We start from the raw sequence: 16,617 nt of genomic DNA, 5'->3' as shown, positions 1-16,617 counted from the left end.
ATAGATACTAACAATGCTGTTAACAAGCCAAAAATTTTCATATTGTCTTCCGACAATATTTTAAGTGCTTGTTCCCATAGTTTGAGAAGGCATAAACTAAGTAATTTCATTCAAAGTCATGATGCAAGCCAAACAAATCCAAAGTCACAAAGCAACTGTGAAGCTGACAGTGAAGATCAAACCTTAACATGATATGTCTTCCTGTGCAACATATCCAGAGAATGAGCGACATCAAATGAATCGAAAATTGTTGACAGCGACAATCCTTTAATTCCCAACCATGTGGACGTGTCTGACGCGAGGCAAAAACCAGGGAGAAAGGGACATTGCGAGGATGAGAGCGAGAAAATGTATTCTGCGACCATGTGTCTACATGCGACGTGAAACGAGCTGCAGAATGCCAGTGGCGGAGGCACACTGGCCCTGTTGTTTGAGGCGAGAGTGGGCACTGCGAGCGAGGACTGGGTCAGAGATGGTTTTCTGGGAGAACAGAGGCTTCTCTTTATAGCCCACGTCTTTGTCTGCCTCTTCATATTTAACTGCGTCTCTGCACCGTTGCCAAACGCACATATCTCCCATTCCAGTGAGCAGCAGGCGACCCGGACAATGGACCCGTCAGTTTCATCAGCCTTCCTGATAAATATCACTTTAACTCCAAAGGGCTAATAATAAGAGTTTCATTCCCCCCCCAGTAATCTCATTATAATGTTTATGTCCTAAAACCCCTGAAAAATAAAACCACATCATACAATACACTGTAGAACTGTTTAAATCTAAGGAGGAGTACCATATCTATATCTCAAAATAAAATCTGTATTTTAATGCAGAAAAGTGGCAGGTGGATGACATTATACACTGAAATTTCGTTTTTGAAGTTGTAAATAAAACAAAATACTACTATTTAGTCTTTCTACTTCAAAATTTCACGTTTAATTCAATGTGTTTACTATTTCTGTGTAATTATTTGTGAAATTTACTAGCAATTTTTGAATTAAAATGAAAAAATGTAAAAAACGTCAGCGTAGAATGTTTTATAAAAGTGAACAAGTAAAAAGTAGCTTACTTTTAAAAAAATGTAATGTATATTGTGCGCAGATGTTTGTGAAGAACTTCAGGTTGGTAACTTGTGGAGCAGGGTTTCTCTCAAAAGTGAGCGTGGCTAGCAGAAAAAGAGAAAACCCGGACTGGAGCTGGAGCGGAGTGACTACATGTTTTTAAAGAGGAGGGGAAACTGCTGTTACGTAAGGTATGCATACTGCTCATATACCTGCCATTGCCCGAATAAATGCTGCACTGTGGCAGGGTTTTCCAGAAGTCCCTCCTTAAATGTGGCATCTTGTAAGACATTGGCTGTGGTTTCTGCCTCAGTGAGCCAATTAAGGAATTTTTCCAGGTCCAAGTAGAAATGCTGCAATTGCCGTAGTCCAGCATCCAGATCTGCCTCCTTGTCCCCTACACTGAAAAGGGTAATGACTTCATTGTTATACAGAAAATAAAGTTGTTAAATTAGTAACTTAATATACTTCAATATTAAATAAATATTATTATTGGATTGTTAAATTTGCTAAATGCTTCAAACATCAAGCCGCAGGATTATCCTGAAAGCTATCAAACCTTAAAAAGCATTTGAAATAACCCTTTATGTACCTTTACTGTGTAAGCAGCGCATTATTTTCACTCCATAAATACTTCCTTTCTATGAAAACAGTATTATATGCCACTCCACTGGTTGGTGATACTGAAAAATTAAAGATTTAAACAGAAGCTCACCACTTATTGATGTTGGCCCAAGCCAGATTCATACTCTCAGTCATTTGTTTAACTTTGCTTGTGTCATCATCTGCATACAGGGTCAATAGTTTTTTTGCCAGTTCATTGGTGACATTTATGTGAGCTTGCCACTGCTGTATATCCTTAGAAAGTTGCTGCAATAAAATAATATGGCATTTATTTGTGTTAATCAAATCACATGCTTTCATCTAAAGATTTTTCAAGGAGAATACAAGCACACTGAGTCAGTTTATTTCAGCTTCTTAGTCATAGATATTGTGTTTATTTTACATTACCTTGACATCTGCATTTTGGCCTTTTAAATCATCAACACTGTGCGAACGTTTCTTCCAGCTTTCTAGTTTTTCATTGGCTTTCTTAATGAGGGGCTCCACCCTTTTTCTGGCCTCCAACCAATCACTGGAGTCCTTATACATGTTCTGCAGCTGAAGGACTCTGTCCATCAGCTTGGTGTGGGAATCCTCCCAATGTGCCTGTAATTTTTCAACTAGAAATAAAAGAAACAATTTCTAAGGAAAATGGCTGAAAATGGCTTAAACAATCTTAGTTCATATAATGGACATAATAAATAAAGACGATTTAATAAATCAAATCAATCAAGCGATAAATTATTGATTGGTTGATTCTGTTTTATATGCACATTTGCCTTACAGCATACTGTAGTTCGTGTTCAGTAGTGCTGTCTTATAATGATATGACCTTGAGATGCCCGGTAAGACACAATCCTTGGCAACAGTCATTGTTTAATTTCTGCTTTTTTTCAGAGACCAAGCTGCTACAATGTTGACACCCCCATATCACCACAAATAAAGTGCATCTCTGAAAGAGGATATGGATATGGACGAGGCAAATCTGACTTACTGCGCTCTGTAATGGTTGCCCGTGTCTCAGGGTTATTGGTTTTGTTCTTCAGGTTCTGCGCCGCAGTGATTTGTTTGTTCAGCTGTGGGCATCTTTGCTCCATGTCTTGCAGTGTTGACTGTTAGATAGTCACAACACAGAAGTCTTTACTACAGGGTTGTGTGGCATCTTCTGGTCTCATGTCAGTCATATTGTATATATATATATTTTCATGTTAGTCCACATTATATCTTATTATATCCACTTATAATATTATTAATTTATGTTACAATGTAATTAAATTATTTAATAAATGTATTTAATTGAAGAATATTAATATATACAAATATAAAATTTGATATATATTCATAAAATAGCTTAAAACGATTACATTTTTCCAATACCATCACCTTCCCTCTGACCATTACATTAATTAAACAATCAATTTCACTATTTTCCGTGAATGAATAACTAAAAATGATAAGGTTCTGCTGTTCATTTCAAATGCAAAGAGGCTAGACAATCATAAAATAGGTCATTAACATATACTGTGCAGTCGATGCTAACTAACATTTTATGTAGACTTTAGGGAAAAGATAAAAATGTTACAAAAGTTCAAGTATTTTTCTGCGGACATGGATTAAGAGCTGCAAGATGACGGCATAAACTGACCTTGAGTTTCACTGTCATGTCGTTGATCTCGTCAAGATCTCCGACCATTACTCTCTGAGTCTGAACCATGTGATCCAAAAGAGTGAGCCAATCATCAAGCTCCGTCCAGGATTTATTGAATTTATCAAGGGCTTCATCTCCTGCTGCACTACCAGTCAATGTTACGGCTGGAAAGTGAAAAATGATCTTTTGATCAGACTTTCAGATGTCTAACATCACATCGTGAATAACATGAGATGTTCATGAATTTTAATAGCATATTATTGTAGCTTCAATCGTCATGCATTACACAATATCACACCTGCGAGCTGACATTTGTCTCGCCACTCTTTAAGGAGAACTTGAATGGATGTCCAATCTGCACTGAGGCCATCAAACTGCCCCTGGAATGCATCAATCCAGGAAAATGATATTAAATAAAGTTGCATGCCTTGAAGCTGATAGACTGATATAGTCTGATATATTGCATTGCAGTACAGTTATGGTAGATACTACTGGGAAGTGTGCAGAGTAATCTAACATCATAGTCATAGTGTTTCTTAGATCATATCCAAAGATACTGTGGTCGATTACACACCTTCTCTGGTTGACATGGAGGTCTCTCCTTTGCCAAAATGGCTTCCACTGCTGGTTTCTTTTCCTTTATATCACCCTCAATCTACACAAAATTAAAATAAGAAAAATAAATTCACAACAAACCCTCATTAAAGGAGTAATCTAGCTCTAGGTATATCTATTTAAAATAATAATAATAATAATTACTAAATAAATAAATAAATAAATGTCCAGGTAACATTTCACCCAAAATTTTTTTTTTTAATGTTCAATAAAGAAATGAAACCTTTTTATTTTTGCACAGTAAATGTCCAATGACCATAACAGCCACATTTACCAATAAATTCTAAGTAAAGCATCTAGACATTTTAATTTTAAGCTTTTCTTCTCAGTGGCTATAGTCAGTGTATTCTTAGCACTATAATACAGTATATTCTTCTTTGTTATGTATATTTATCCTTTATATTCTTTCTTTTGATTTTGGACTGAAATATGGTTTTGAAATACACTTAACCCTGAAAAGGAGCTATAATAATAGTTACACTTGCCTTGACAAGCACCATTAACAAGAAACAAAGATTGGGTTTTGAGAACAATATAAAGTGACAACATGCAGCAGTGTGCAAATAATCAATAAATAATCAGTTGAGTACAACAGAATCAGAGCAAACCAGCCATAAACAATTCAAAATCACATAAGTACATATGTACCGATTTTTTCACACAAGTTCAGTAACTGAAAGAACAAATGATATCCTGAACCTATTAGTTCCATGTCTAGGGAAGCAAAACCTTTGCCTTGATGGGAGCCGATAAAACTATGAAGCAGATACTGGGATGCTAGGAAATACACAGCCTATGTCATCTGAAAGATTGTCTTTGTACAAATTTGAGAGACTGTGCAAAATCACCCAAAGACTTGGGTCATTAAAAGGTCACATCAGACTTTTAAAAAGAACAAAGTTTCCTTCAACTTTGAACTGAATGAATGAATTACCAACATTCTTGCTTCTAGTAGGGATCAAATCAGCAACATTATGGTTGCCAGCCCTGAACTTTTACCACTACACCCCCCATAGCTATTACAGCATAAAGTTGAAATAAGACAGACAACAATATTCTGAATCAGCAAGACTGTGGTCAGTATGTTCGACATATGTGCTTGCTCACATCTGTGAGATTACCTTTGGGTCTACTGCAGTAGGGGACTGCTCAAGCTGATTCTTTGTAGTGGAAGCCCAAATTGAGAGCTTGGAGAGCTGCCCCTGGTACAAAGACAAATCCCTCAGGAGATCCTCGATTTGTCGCTGCTTCTCAGGAAGATCAGTGGATACCTATGAAGGAGAGAAAGAGTTATTTTCAATAAATCACTTACAAAACCTGTTTAGAACATGTCCAGGTCATGTTTTACCCCAAAATCAAAAGAGATATTGGGATATAAAAAAAGAATATTAGAACAGAATAAATAAAATAAAAACTATAATTTTTCATAAATACCTTATATTTTTTAGGATTTAACCCTCTTTTTTTTTGCATTCCTATCCTGACATATAAGGACCCCAATTCTCATTACTATAATCCAAAAAAGCCCCCAAATTCTCATTATATCTTTATATAAAATAAAATAAAACAAAATACAATAAAATACAGATACTTTCATTTTTGGTTCTCGCTGATACCGATACCTGTATTTTCACTGCATTTGTAATTTGTTAATATATTAGGTAGAGAAAACCAAAAGAATATGAATCATATTTGTTGATTTCATTATATATATACTGTATATCCTTCAGTTATTTTCATGCTTAATTATGCCTGTTAAAATATATTGTACTAGCCTCTGTTACTTTCACTGTTCATTCTATTGTTAATAATCATATTTTATCTTTCATTTAATAGCACAGCGCATATTCAGAGCTGCTTCAGCAGGGCTAGGGATTTTTTCTACTGGCCTGGTTCGGTTGGGTCTGTGGTTCATTGCTTAGAAAAGAAATATCACAAGTTTTCATGAAGTTCCAACAGCATTTTTCTGGTACAGAATATAAATTAAATAATCAAATGTGTAACACTTCATAGTCTTCACTGTACTAATTAAACAGAATAATTTTAATTAAAATGACTAAAGTCATTCAGTCAAGATCAGTGAGTGATTTCTTTGAGTCCTTAGCTGTTAATTAACATGAAAAACACAGCAGCAGGTTTATTAAGATCCTGTCCCTTTAAGACCGAATGCATGGATCAAATATACTGTTAAACATGCATTTTATTTCTCAACTGTTTACGTTTGCAAAGACGGGCGTTTTTACATAATTTTGTGTGAATTCGTCGGTTCAAGCGCAAGAAGACCTGGAAGAGAATTCAATGCAGTATTCAAGCGCTGTCTGATGCGGCTTTCAGGGCTTTTCTTCAGATGTTTGCGCACAGTAAACTTCTTGTCCTTTAAACGTTCTTTAATAATGTAGGGAACGACTCATTATACATAAATGACATAACAGTTCCAAGTTTTTACTTCCATATAAGATTTAGTTTTAATCCATATGACATGTGCGCTGAGTGAGCAATCTGTAATCAGAAAAAGAAGTGCGCGCTCTCTCTTACCGTCAGTTAACGTTAGTAATATGTGCCTCGTTTTACCTTCCCTGCTAGTGACATGTCCGACATATCCATATTCGATACATTTAGATCATAGACATCCTTCTCTGATATATCAATTCTGCTCTCTGTTTGCTCTGTTGTCGGTGTTTCTTTGTCACAAGCACTGTACTGTACATGCTACGTGGTATCGGTTGTTGGTATCGGAGCATTTTAACGAGTACGAGTAAAGAAGTGCAGTTTGACTGGTCAAAATGTTTTAGCTCATCAGAGTATATATACAAATTCAATTTCATATATATATATATATATATATATATATATATATATATATATATATATATATATATATACATACACACACACTATGTTATGGGGTAAGAGACTCACCTTAGTGTATTATGGGTAATTTTTGAAAACATCTACGATTACATGGATCTGACTGTGATCTGACTCAATGATAATGTCCTCATTAGGCTGTTATGCTTGCATTAATCATGCTAAGGTCACAAAATCGTTGAATTGAATTTTCCAGTAAGATCAATAGTAGAGAAGGAAAGAAATGATTTGAATTACCTTGGCCCATTGCATGTTAATAACCTTCAAATGTTTCTCCAATGGTTTGACTTTATCAGCTGGGAGAGATGAGCCCTTGCTGTTGATCTGATGAAGAGTTTGCTTTCTGCTCGGCAGTTCCACCACCCGGGCCTGAACATTTTCACACACACATATTAATTATCGGCTTCTCTTTGTGACTCATTTTTGGTGATTTGCCTCATGGGAGAATTTTAATTCTAATATGGAGCTAAAAGCTATGTTTTTCCCCCATGTGTGAGCTAATTGCACCTTTTTAAGCAACTGATTTTTACCTTCACTTTTTCTAATGTTGCATTGAGCTTCTCCTTGTGACCTGCTTCTACAGGAAGTGAAGCTATAGCATCTGCAGCATCCAGCCAGGACTGAAACTCCCCCATGTCTTCATTTAACTCGGCAAGAACAATTTTTGCCCCGGCAGACCTAAAACACACAGCAGCCATATTAATGCATTCCTTCAAAATAAGGACAAAAGAGGGCAATTATGTAGGTGTTTGCTGCTCAAATTGAATTATGCTAAGATATTCAAACGTGCGCCGCTCTCTCACAAGCTGCCTGCATCAATATGTCCTGAATTTTTACTAACCGTCTCTTGATCTCAGCAAGCTGGTCGGACACTTTGGCCCAGCGGGAGTTGATAGAGGCGAGCTGCTGTTTAATGTGGTCCCTGTCGTCCTTAATGCACTGTGGAGTCAGATCTGTCCCAAGTGCGTTGAGCCCCTTCACTGCTGCTTCCTGTTTCTCAAACTCGCCCTGGAGCTCCTGGGAAAGTAGAAAGTCTTAGTATAGATGGTCTGAAAACTAATCTAACATGATAACTAATCTAACATTAATATAACATACTTACTGTATTGCCTAAAAATCTGTTAATACTTTCTGCTAAATAGTTCTCCCAAAAATAAAACTCCCCCCAAGGCCATCCAAGATGTATATGACTTTCTTTCTTCAGCCGAAGATTCCAGGATTTTTTTTCCATCTAATGCAACTGAATGGTGCCCAACGTAGACGTAGACCCAACATGCATGTCTCACAAACACACTTTCCAGAGCTGCACCAAGGCGAGCATTTGTAGTTAAAAAGTATATAATTTTTTATTTTCTTCTGAAAAAGACAGATTGTCGTGTGGAGCTCTTTGAAGCTGCCTAAATATGGATTTTGTACTGTCAAAAATGGTCTACATTGGGCACCATTAACTTGCATTCGATGGAGAAAAGTCCTGGAAAGTTTTCCTCCCTTCATTTCTCTTCGAGTGAGGAAAGAAAATAATTTACATATTGGATGGCCATGGGGTGAGTAATAATCAGCAAATCTTTTGATGAACTAGTTCTTTAATATAGTATTATATACAATGTAATTTGTTAATTTGTATATATTATCATAATCAAATTATAAAATAGTAAAATTTATGTTTACCTTGAGGTGGTCTCTATTATTAATGGGGTCTTGTTCATACTTCATAATCGTCCTCTCAGCATATGTGAGCCAATCGTCAAGCGCTTTGAGCTCTTCGCTGAATTTCTTCGATTTTTCAAGGCGTCTGGACAGCAGCATAAGTAGACAAAAAAAACATTGTGAGTCAGAGAGTAAAGAGAGAGTACGTTCTGACAATAAAAATCAATATTCTGATTTAAACAGCAAAATTGATTAGAGTAAAAAGTTAATGTCCACATATTGTTTAGTTATAAAGCACATAAAAACAATCTTTCTTTTGTGGTTTCTTTACTTAATATGGACTATTTGACAGCTTATTTAGCATGACTCCTCTACTTATGACCAGTAGGTCACATTCTATACCTAATCCTTTATAAATACTTTATTAATACTTAATAGTTATTTTTTTAATGAAAATAATAAAAAATAGTTTTCGTTATTTTAAATAAAGCTGAAATAGAATATAAATATTAGATTCAAAACAAAAATGTAAATATAGATCTATTCAACTAACTGAAATATAATACGTTTAAGTAAAAAAATGTTGAATTAAATAAGTTAAGTACTTTGCAGGTACTAAAATTACAGAAAAATAAAACTGAAAAATATAAATTAAAGCTGAATAGAAATAAAATTACAAAAGCACATAAAAATTACTAAAATAAAAATGAAAACATATGATTCAAAATATGAATAAATCGTTAACAAAAAAGAAAATATATTATTATGCATGCACATACAGTATCACATTCATGTTTCTCTAATAGATGTACAAGTAATATGGTACAGTGCATTTAGAAAGATGTAGAATAACCTAAGAAAATCATGTCTATGCATGAAGTTTATACAAAGACAAACTCTTCTGAACAATTCACCGACTGAATAACACACACTATTTTGCTATTGTGCTATAATTACAACAGTGTGATTTCATTCATCCTTACGTGAGTCTGTCGTGATAGAGCTTTTTAAGGTTTTCCCAGTTGGCTCTGAGCAGTTGGACCAGTAAACTCTCCTCAGGAAGAGATGCTCCCCTTCCCAAAGCCTCGGTCACTGGACTGTCCAGTTTCTCCAGATTTACTTTAACCTCCTGAATCACATGTGACACAAAAGATTAAAGCATTTACATTAATTATGTATTAATTATTAATTATTTCTGTACTAAAAAATCTGTATCATGCAGCCAGACAAGTAATTTGGCGATGCCACTTCGTAAAGAAAGACAAAGAAATTATATATTCAAACGTGCATACCTATAGATTAAACACGTAATATGCATATGCACGCCATCACCGTTTTCACAGATTCACATTTTTTAAGTTTACACCGTGATGATAACGTTTTGAAATTTTTCAAAACTTGCACCTTGGAACCTAGGAATTGGAATTTCAAAGTTTGCGTTCTCGAGCCACCAAACACCGCTGTCGTGCAAATGAACAGCCAGAACGCATTAAAAGTTAAAAGTATAGCTGGACAATAACTTTTTTCTAGAGCTGCTGTAAAGCCAAAACGATCTCTGTTCCATTAATTTCATATTATCACTGTAAAGCTGCTTTGAAACAATCTGTACTGTTAAAAGCGCTATATAAATGAAGGTGACTTGACTTGGCTATTTTTACTGCCGTTTCAGTGGTGTGGGTAAAACAAATTGTTCATGTACAGATAATGAGTAAATCAATAATAGACTGAACCAGCTCATGGACACGAAAATGCATTAGCTAATAAAAATCATTCAAAGAAATGAGACGGTTTATGATATAACCTTAAGGCACTTTTCTTGTTGAGAAACGTTGATGAATGCTGCAGACCAGCGCTCAGGAGAGTTCAGCAGAGCCTCGTTGTCAGCGATACACTGCAGCAAAAACTGCAGCTCCTGCACATACAAGGATGGAGAACAATGTGTCTCATTCAATTAGACTATTTTACTCTGATGAAAAAACAGGTTATTGTGCAATGAAGAGCAATAAGAAAAATGTATGTTTAAGAAAAAATGCTTTTTTTTAAAAAATCAATCCCTCATTAAAGACTGTCCATTATTACGGAGCCCCTAAAGGGACATGGTAATGGAAAAAATATGAGATGATATATTTCAATGCTTTAATTAATTAAATGCGTTACTTAGAGAAACTTTTGCGTTCCTCCGAAAACTGTGTTCGCTCAAAAGACTCTGTTTTTTTTTGAGTAAACACAAAGTTTCTTCTGGGAACGCAAAACATTTTAAGAGCAAACGCAAAGTTTCTCAGGGGAATGGAAAATTTTGAGAGCAAATCCAAAGTTTCTCAGGGGAACGAAAAACATTTGCGAAAGAACGCAAAAGAATTGACAAATAATATTTCCTCTCATCTCACATTTTTTTCCTTTATGTCCCTTTAGGACACATTACAGTGATTTTACCACAGGCAATTTTCACCAATATTTCAATATTTAAAATATGCATTTTTAAGATTTACTTTCTTTTTCCCACTATTGACTTTTTTAACCACTAAGAGCAGACTTACACTTTTGTGGCGCACTTGATTGAATTTAACATCCAGCCCTGCCCAGCGTTTATTGACCGGGAGGAGGCGGGGCTCCACTAGCTTGCTAGCTCCGCCCTCTGAAAGCAATCGACCCAGTCCACGCAAGTCCTCCAACTTTGGACGTTGATGTTCAATCTCACCACCAACTGCCTGATGGAAAACATCCAATTCTTTTAGTGTACGGTCCTAAAATATTCTTAAACTTGTTAAGATGGAAGGAAAGGGACCTCTATACTGTTTAAAAACATCCTTGGTGAGGAGAACTTTGAAGCAGCTAAAATATAAGAATATAAATATTAATTAAAGACCCAAAGTGTTTACAGTAAAGAAACGTTGGCTCTCACTTTCACTCTCGGCTCCTCGGGGGGATCTGGAAGCTCTGCTAGGGTCTTCTCAATTTTGTCCAGCCACTGCATCATGTCATCGGTTTTCTTACAGAACTGATACCACTGTGGGACAAGAGCAAGGGCCTTCTTCTTTCTCAGGGCTCTCAGATTCTATGAACGCAGAATTAACATATTAAGACTTATTATATACGTAAAACAATTATAAAGTATGTCCACATGATTGCCACAAAGCAAAACCTGATTTACCAAAGTTTTACACACCAACCTTAGCCCAAACCCTCCATAGATTGATTGTAACTACCCTAGAAACTAGCCAATTTTTTTAACCTTAAGTTTTGACCATGTGTCACACCTAGTGTAAGAGTGTGACCTCATTTTTATTCCAGTTTCGATCTCGTCTCTGGCTTGAATCATAATACAGGAGTTCAATCTTACACTGACCATACAATTATCTGTAATACCAACTATTTTATTCATTTTTTACAAGAATTTCACAAGTGCAGTATGTCATTATGGAAATATTACAAATATCTAACCCTAAAATCTGATTGGGTCATGGTATTAATGTTGTTTCAGGACCAATAAAGGACTGATCCTATATAAAATCACATAGAATCCAGAATTCACTTGTCACAGAATATATATCTAAAATATAAAGCATAAACCTCACGAAATATTATATTTTTATTATATGTTAGATATTTGCTTAAAACAAGAAAATGGGTAAAATAAAATGATATAATGCATTTATGTAAATTTGTTTTAAGAAAGCTTTACTGTAAAACAATAAATTATTTTTTGTAATGTATAAATCAACCAGACATTGTAATTTTGCAGTAATGCAAAAGCTCTTATATTACGGCCAGTTATATTATATTTGATGCAGTTTTCCTAAGTTTGTACTTAAAAGGACAAACATTTAAATTCAATGAAATGCTACGAGCCTAATGCCAAGATGTAAATGTAAACAATGCTCAATAATTACCTTTAGAGTGTCATATTTGTCATGAAGAAGGTTGTGTTTCTCACGGACGGACTCTTTTTTCTCCCCAGAAGGAGTTCTCTTGAGGAGATTTTCTCCTTTTAAGAAAAGTTCCTTTAGCGCATCCTCATCTATGCCCTGTGAAAGAACAAGCACAAAAAGATATCAAATTAAATGTCAAAATCTATGTATCTATCTGTACATCCGTCTATCAGACAATTTGCAGCCAAGTAATGCAATGATGTAATGTGCCAGCATTTGTTACTCATGAACCAAATCCACTCCCTGAAACTCATAATCTTTCTTGTCATGAGATCTTTGCGCGAAAGCTCGGAGGCCGTTTCAGCCTTTCGCTGCTCGTGCGGTTCCAATGACAGAAATTAATTTTAGCCAAAGAAACAGCTGAGAGTGTTTTCTTACCACATCCTCTAGGAAATCGTCCTCTTTTAGACTTTCACCTAGTTTAATCTCCTCGTCCAGCACCTGGAGCCATATATTAGCCTGTCTGTGGAACTCATCTAACTCTTGAGAGGAGGCCTGGAAAAAAAAAAGATTAACAATATACAAAAAGTAAAAAAAAGAAAGAAAAGAAAATCTATTTTCTAAGTGGTATAATAAGACAATGCCACTGATGAATTTAGGCTCAACAAAGAGAGAGAAATCAGATTAAAATCCAGCATGGCCCTATGTTTATGTATTCTATATGTATACAAATATCAGACATACAGCTTTTCATAAGACTACCTGTCCCATTAAAATCCTCTTTGTGACGATGTCAAAGCGCTGGTTGAGCTGTTCTAGCTTCGGTTTCAGCTGAGCTTTACAGTGTTCCCCTGTGTTCTTTATGAGGTCCTCCGCCAGAACCTGCACCGCTTCAACCTTCCCCTTCATCTCCTCCAGCTCGATCCACAAACCCTGAAATAAAACCCCCAAAATAACAACACATCAATTATGTGTGCTACATTTTGAATACATATACTATATATTCAATCAATTCCAAGTGTTGAAAAAAAAATCGAATAACATTTTTCTGTTCAATAAATTGTTTTTGCTATTTTTGTTATTGAAGTTATAATTCATGTATACATGTACACTTTTTAAAACTTCAAAATGCACAAAAACCGAATGAACAGATATAAATATTTTGGTAGTATCACATAAAAGATAATTATATTTACTGTCTGTGTCTGTGACTGTCTGTGTCTGTCTGTTTTGTTCTCCCTAATGGCCAAATCTAGAGTTTTATTTGCTGCAAATTGCTTCCAATTAATGAGCCATCAAAACATTACTACCATAGAAAGATGGATAACTGTTGATTTAATTTGATGCAAAAGGATGGCTGCATAAAACAATCTCTAGTTCTCAATAATGGAGAACAGTTGGTTGTAAATTGCAACAGCTCATTGTGAGTGTCTGTCATGTGCTACTGAAGACCTTAATGACGTGCTCAATGCAGCCCTGGCTGTCCATCTCGTCCAGCGTTTCTTCAGCACGATCCATCCAGGTGCTGATCTGAGAAATGTTCTGCTCAAGTGTTTTCATTTGACTCTGATAATCCTGAATTACAGATGAAGAGTTGGGATTACATTTGGCTTCAGTGGATAGCACAAGGCAATATGTTCAGGAACAGGTTTTTGAAATTTCATATTGAATTACAAAGGAATAGTTCACCTAAAAATGAACACTCTGTCATTATATACTCACTGTTGTGTTGTTCCAAACCTGTATGACTTTCTATCTGTCCCTGGACATTTCTAAGTAATAACTATAGTGAAATACAGTGCATGGACCACTTTTATGATGCTTTTGCATCCTCGTTTCTCACAAAAACTATCCATGTCTCCATAAGACTTAAGAGTATAGCTTGAAAACATCAGTCTCTCTTCAAATGCTTGGAGACTTTCTCCTTTTGTGTTACATGGAAGAAAGCAATTCATACAGGTTTAAAATGACATGTGGGTTAGAAGGTGACTTGACTTGACTATTTTTACTGCTGTTTCAGTAGTGTGGGTAAAACAAATTGTTCATGTACAGATAATGAGTAAATCAATAATAGACTGAATCAGCTCATGGACACCAAAATGCATTAGCTAATAAAAATCATTCAAAGAAATGAGACGGTTTATGATATAACCTTAAAGGGATAGTTCACCCAAAAATGAAAATTCTGTCAGTATTTACTCACCCTCATGTTGTTCCAACCCCGTAAGACCTAAGACCATCTTCGGAACACGAATTAAGATAATTTTGATTAAATCTGAGAGCTGGATAACTCCTCCATAGGCTTCTTCAGTGATTGAACTTGCCGGCCTCGAAAAGTCATTAAAGACATCGTTAAAATAGTCCAAGTGACTACAGTGGCTCAATCTTAAGTTTATCAAGCGACGAGAATACTTTCTGTGTGCAAAAACAAACAAAAATAACGACTTTATTTCAACTATTAATTTCCATCTCTATGGGCCTCTAGTCAGTTAGCGTAGTATGATTGCGTAGAGCTACGTAACACGTAGGCTCACTATTGGCCGACGCTGGTCATGTGTGTGATGCGTGTGACGTACAACAACAGAAGCGCTGCGCTGTTAAACTAGTGAACTGACTCGAGGCCAACAGAGAAGGAAATGAATAGTTCAAATAAAGTCGTTATTTTTGTTTTTATGTGCACAAAAAGTATTCTCGTTGTTTGATAAACTTAAGATTGAGCCACTGTAGTCACTTGGACTATTTTAACGATGTATTTAATAACTTTTCGGGGCCTGCAAGTTCAATCCCTGAAGAAGCCTATGGAGGAGTGATCCAGCTCTCAGATTTCATCAAAAATATCTTAATTTGTGTTCCGAAGATGGACGAAGGTCTTATGGGGTTGGAACAACATGAGGGTGAGTCAATACTGACAGAATTTTCATTTTTGGGTGAACTAACCCTTTAAGGCACTTTTCTTGTTGAGAAATGTTGATGAATGCTGCTGGAGAGTGTGGGTTAGAAAACAATGAGAGAATTTTCATTTTTAGGTGAACTATTTCTTTAATCGTTTCATTATACTTTCGAGGCCAAGCCTCATCTGTTGATGTATTGTCCCTCAGATATTTAAAGAGTTATTTACAAAGTAGAACAAGAAGAAAATGTAGTCAAAGGCATAAAATATGAGATAAATGATGGGGGAAAGCAAGGAGTGGAGAAGGTAATAAAGAAGAGCAGGAGATAAATGTGCTTAACAATTTCATAACATTATTGCCGCCTCCAGAAATCGCCGTCTGGATTTAACAGAACAATATGGAGATGTGAAATTGAAAGGAAATGAATTTAGCCTTGCAGGGCATATTTAGCACAAGAAATATTTTGCCTAGAATGAAATGACTCAGAACAGGGTCAGATGGTTGCTATGAATGGTTGCTCACCAGCAGGAGTTTTAGCCACTGCTCACTCCGTGACGTCACCGCGATCCAGTTGCAGTTGAGCAGACTGACCTTGTCATCAATCAGGTTCTCCTGGCTACGAAGTAAACCCTTCAGGGTCTGTGCCAACTCCCTGACTAGTTTCAGCTGTGGCTTATGACGCTCAGTGTCTTCCTGCGTCGCCTGGGTGGTAAAGATGATGTTTTAATTGGTTGTTTTGAGTTTTTCATTTCAAATGTGTAGTAATATGTTTTTTTTTTTAAACACACACCTTCTTAAAAACAAAGCAGCATTGCTAATAAACTAACAATTTAGGTTTGGTTAAACATTTTTCACCATGTTAAAAGGAATTGTTCACTCAAGCATGACATATACACTTTATTTACTGTATGCTACATAAATTTTGTGTTCCACTAAGAAAAGGAAGGCTAATGGGTTAGGAAGCACAAGGAGGGGGAGTAAAATGAAAACAGAACTTTCATTTTTTGGATGAACTATTCCTTTAATGAGTAGTGAACTCTTTTAGATGTAAACAATGTTGTGTATTCATTCACCTTGGCCCAAGCCAACTCTACATCCAAATCGCTTGGCATCCCTTCCACCGAAGACCGACGCGTCAGTTCCTCATCTGTAGTGGCCAGCCATTCTGTCAGACTGTTGACCTCCTTCCTAAACTTCCTTAATAACTTTAAAATCTTCTCCAGTTCCTGCTTTCCCTCTGTTACCTGCACACAGACAAATGAGACGATCTGACCAATCATTGACAACTCAAATGGTCAAAAGTTTGATGGAAGAAAAATATATATTTTTTCAAGTTGTAGCGGATTGTGAAGGGAAATCAGCCAAGCGTTCAGCAAAAATGGAAACTCTATCCATACTATTTCAAAGCTAGTTTTCTAGGT

General features: G+C 35.9%; 1 protein-coding gene across 11 annotated transcripts in view; it reads right to left on the bottom strand.

The window, feature by feature from the left end:
* dmd (dystrophin) overlaps positions 1-16,617 on the bottom strand; it is a 114,131-nt gene that overhangs the window by 50,486 nt on the left and 47,028 nt on the right. For 9 of the 11 annotated variants that reach the window (XM_077205211.1, XM_077205207.1, XM_077205212.1 and 6 more), the window contains exons 34-55: positions 16,270-16,440; positions 15,719-15,898; positions 13,758-13,880; positions 13,068-13,238; positions 12,744-12,860; positions 12,327-12,461; positions 11,339-11,491; positions 10,974-11,144; positions 10,238-10,348; positions 9,420-9,565; positions 8,458-8,581; positions 7,631-7,806; positions 7,320-7,467; positions 7,027-7,158; positions 5,043-5,192; positions 3,881-3,961; positions 3,605-3,686; positions 3,304-3,470; positions 2,653-2,770; positions 2,067-2,278; positions 1,771-1,925; positions 1,268-1,457 (exon numbers count right to left, since the gene is read on the bottom strand). In XM_077205211.1, coding sequence (XP_077061326.1) covers positions 1,268-1,457; positions 1,771-1,925; positions 2,067-2,278; positions 2,653-2,770; positions 3,304-3,470; positions 3,605-3,686; positions 3,881-3,961; positions 5,043-5,192; positions 7,027-7,158; positions 7,320-7,467; positions 7,631-7,806; positions 8,458-8,581; positions 9,420-9,565; positions 10,238-10,348; positions 10,974-11,144; positions 11,339-11,491; positions 12,327-12,461; positions 12,744-12,860; positions 13,068-13,238; positions 13,758-13,880; positions 15,719-15,898; positions 16,270-16,440 — 3,213 coding nt within the window. Of the gene's footprint in view, positions 1-182; positions 422-1,267; positions 1,458-1,770; positions 1,926-2,066; positions 2,279-2,652; positions 2,771-3,303; positions 3,471-3,604; positions 3,687-3,880; positions 3,962-5,042; positions 5,193-7,026; positions 7,159-7,319; positions 7,468-7,630; positions 7,807-8,457; positions 8,582-9,419; positions 9,566-10,237; positions 10,349-10,973; positions 11,145-11,338; positions 11,492-12,326; positions 12,462-12,743; positions 12,861-13,067; positions 13,239-13,757; positions 13,881-15,718; positions 15,899-16,269; positions 16,441-16,617 lie in introns of those variants that run through there. The other 2 variants (XM_077205217.1, XM_077205216.1) reach the window with 1 other exon arrangement.

Source organism: Siphateles boraxobius, unplaced genomic scaffold (assembly GCF_051911475.1).
Source record: "Siphateles boraxobius isolate OS27281-9 unplaced genomic scaffold, OSU_SipBor_1 53, whole genome shotgun sequence".
NCBI classification, from domain to species: Eukaryota; Metazoa; Chordata; class Actinopteri; order Cypriniformes; family Leuciscidae; genus Siphateles; species Siphateles boraxobius.
This window is presented reverse-complemented; position numbering and strand designations above follow the sequence as displayed.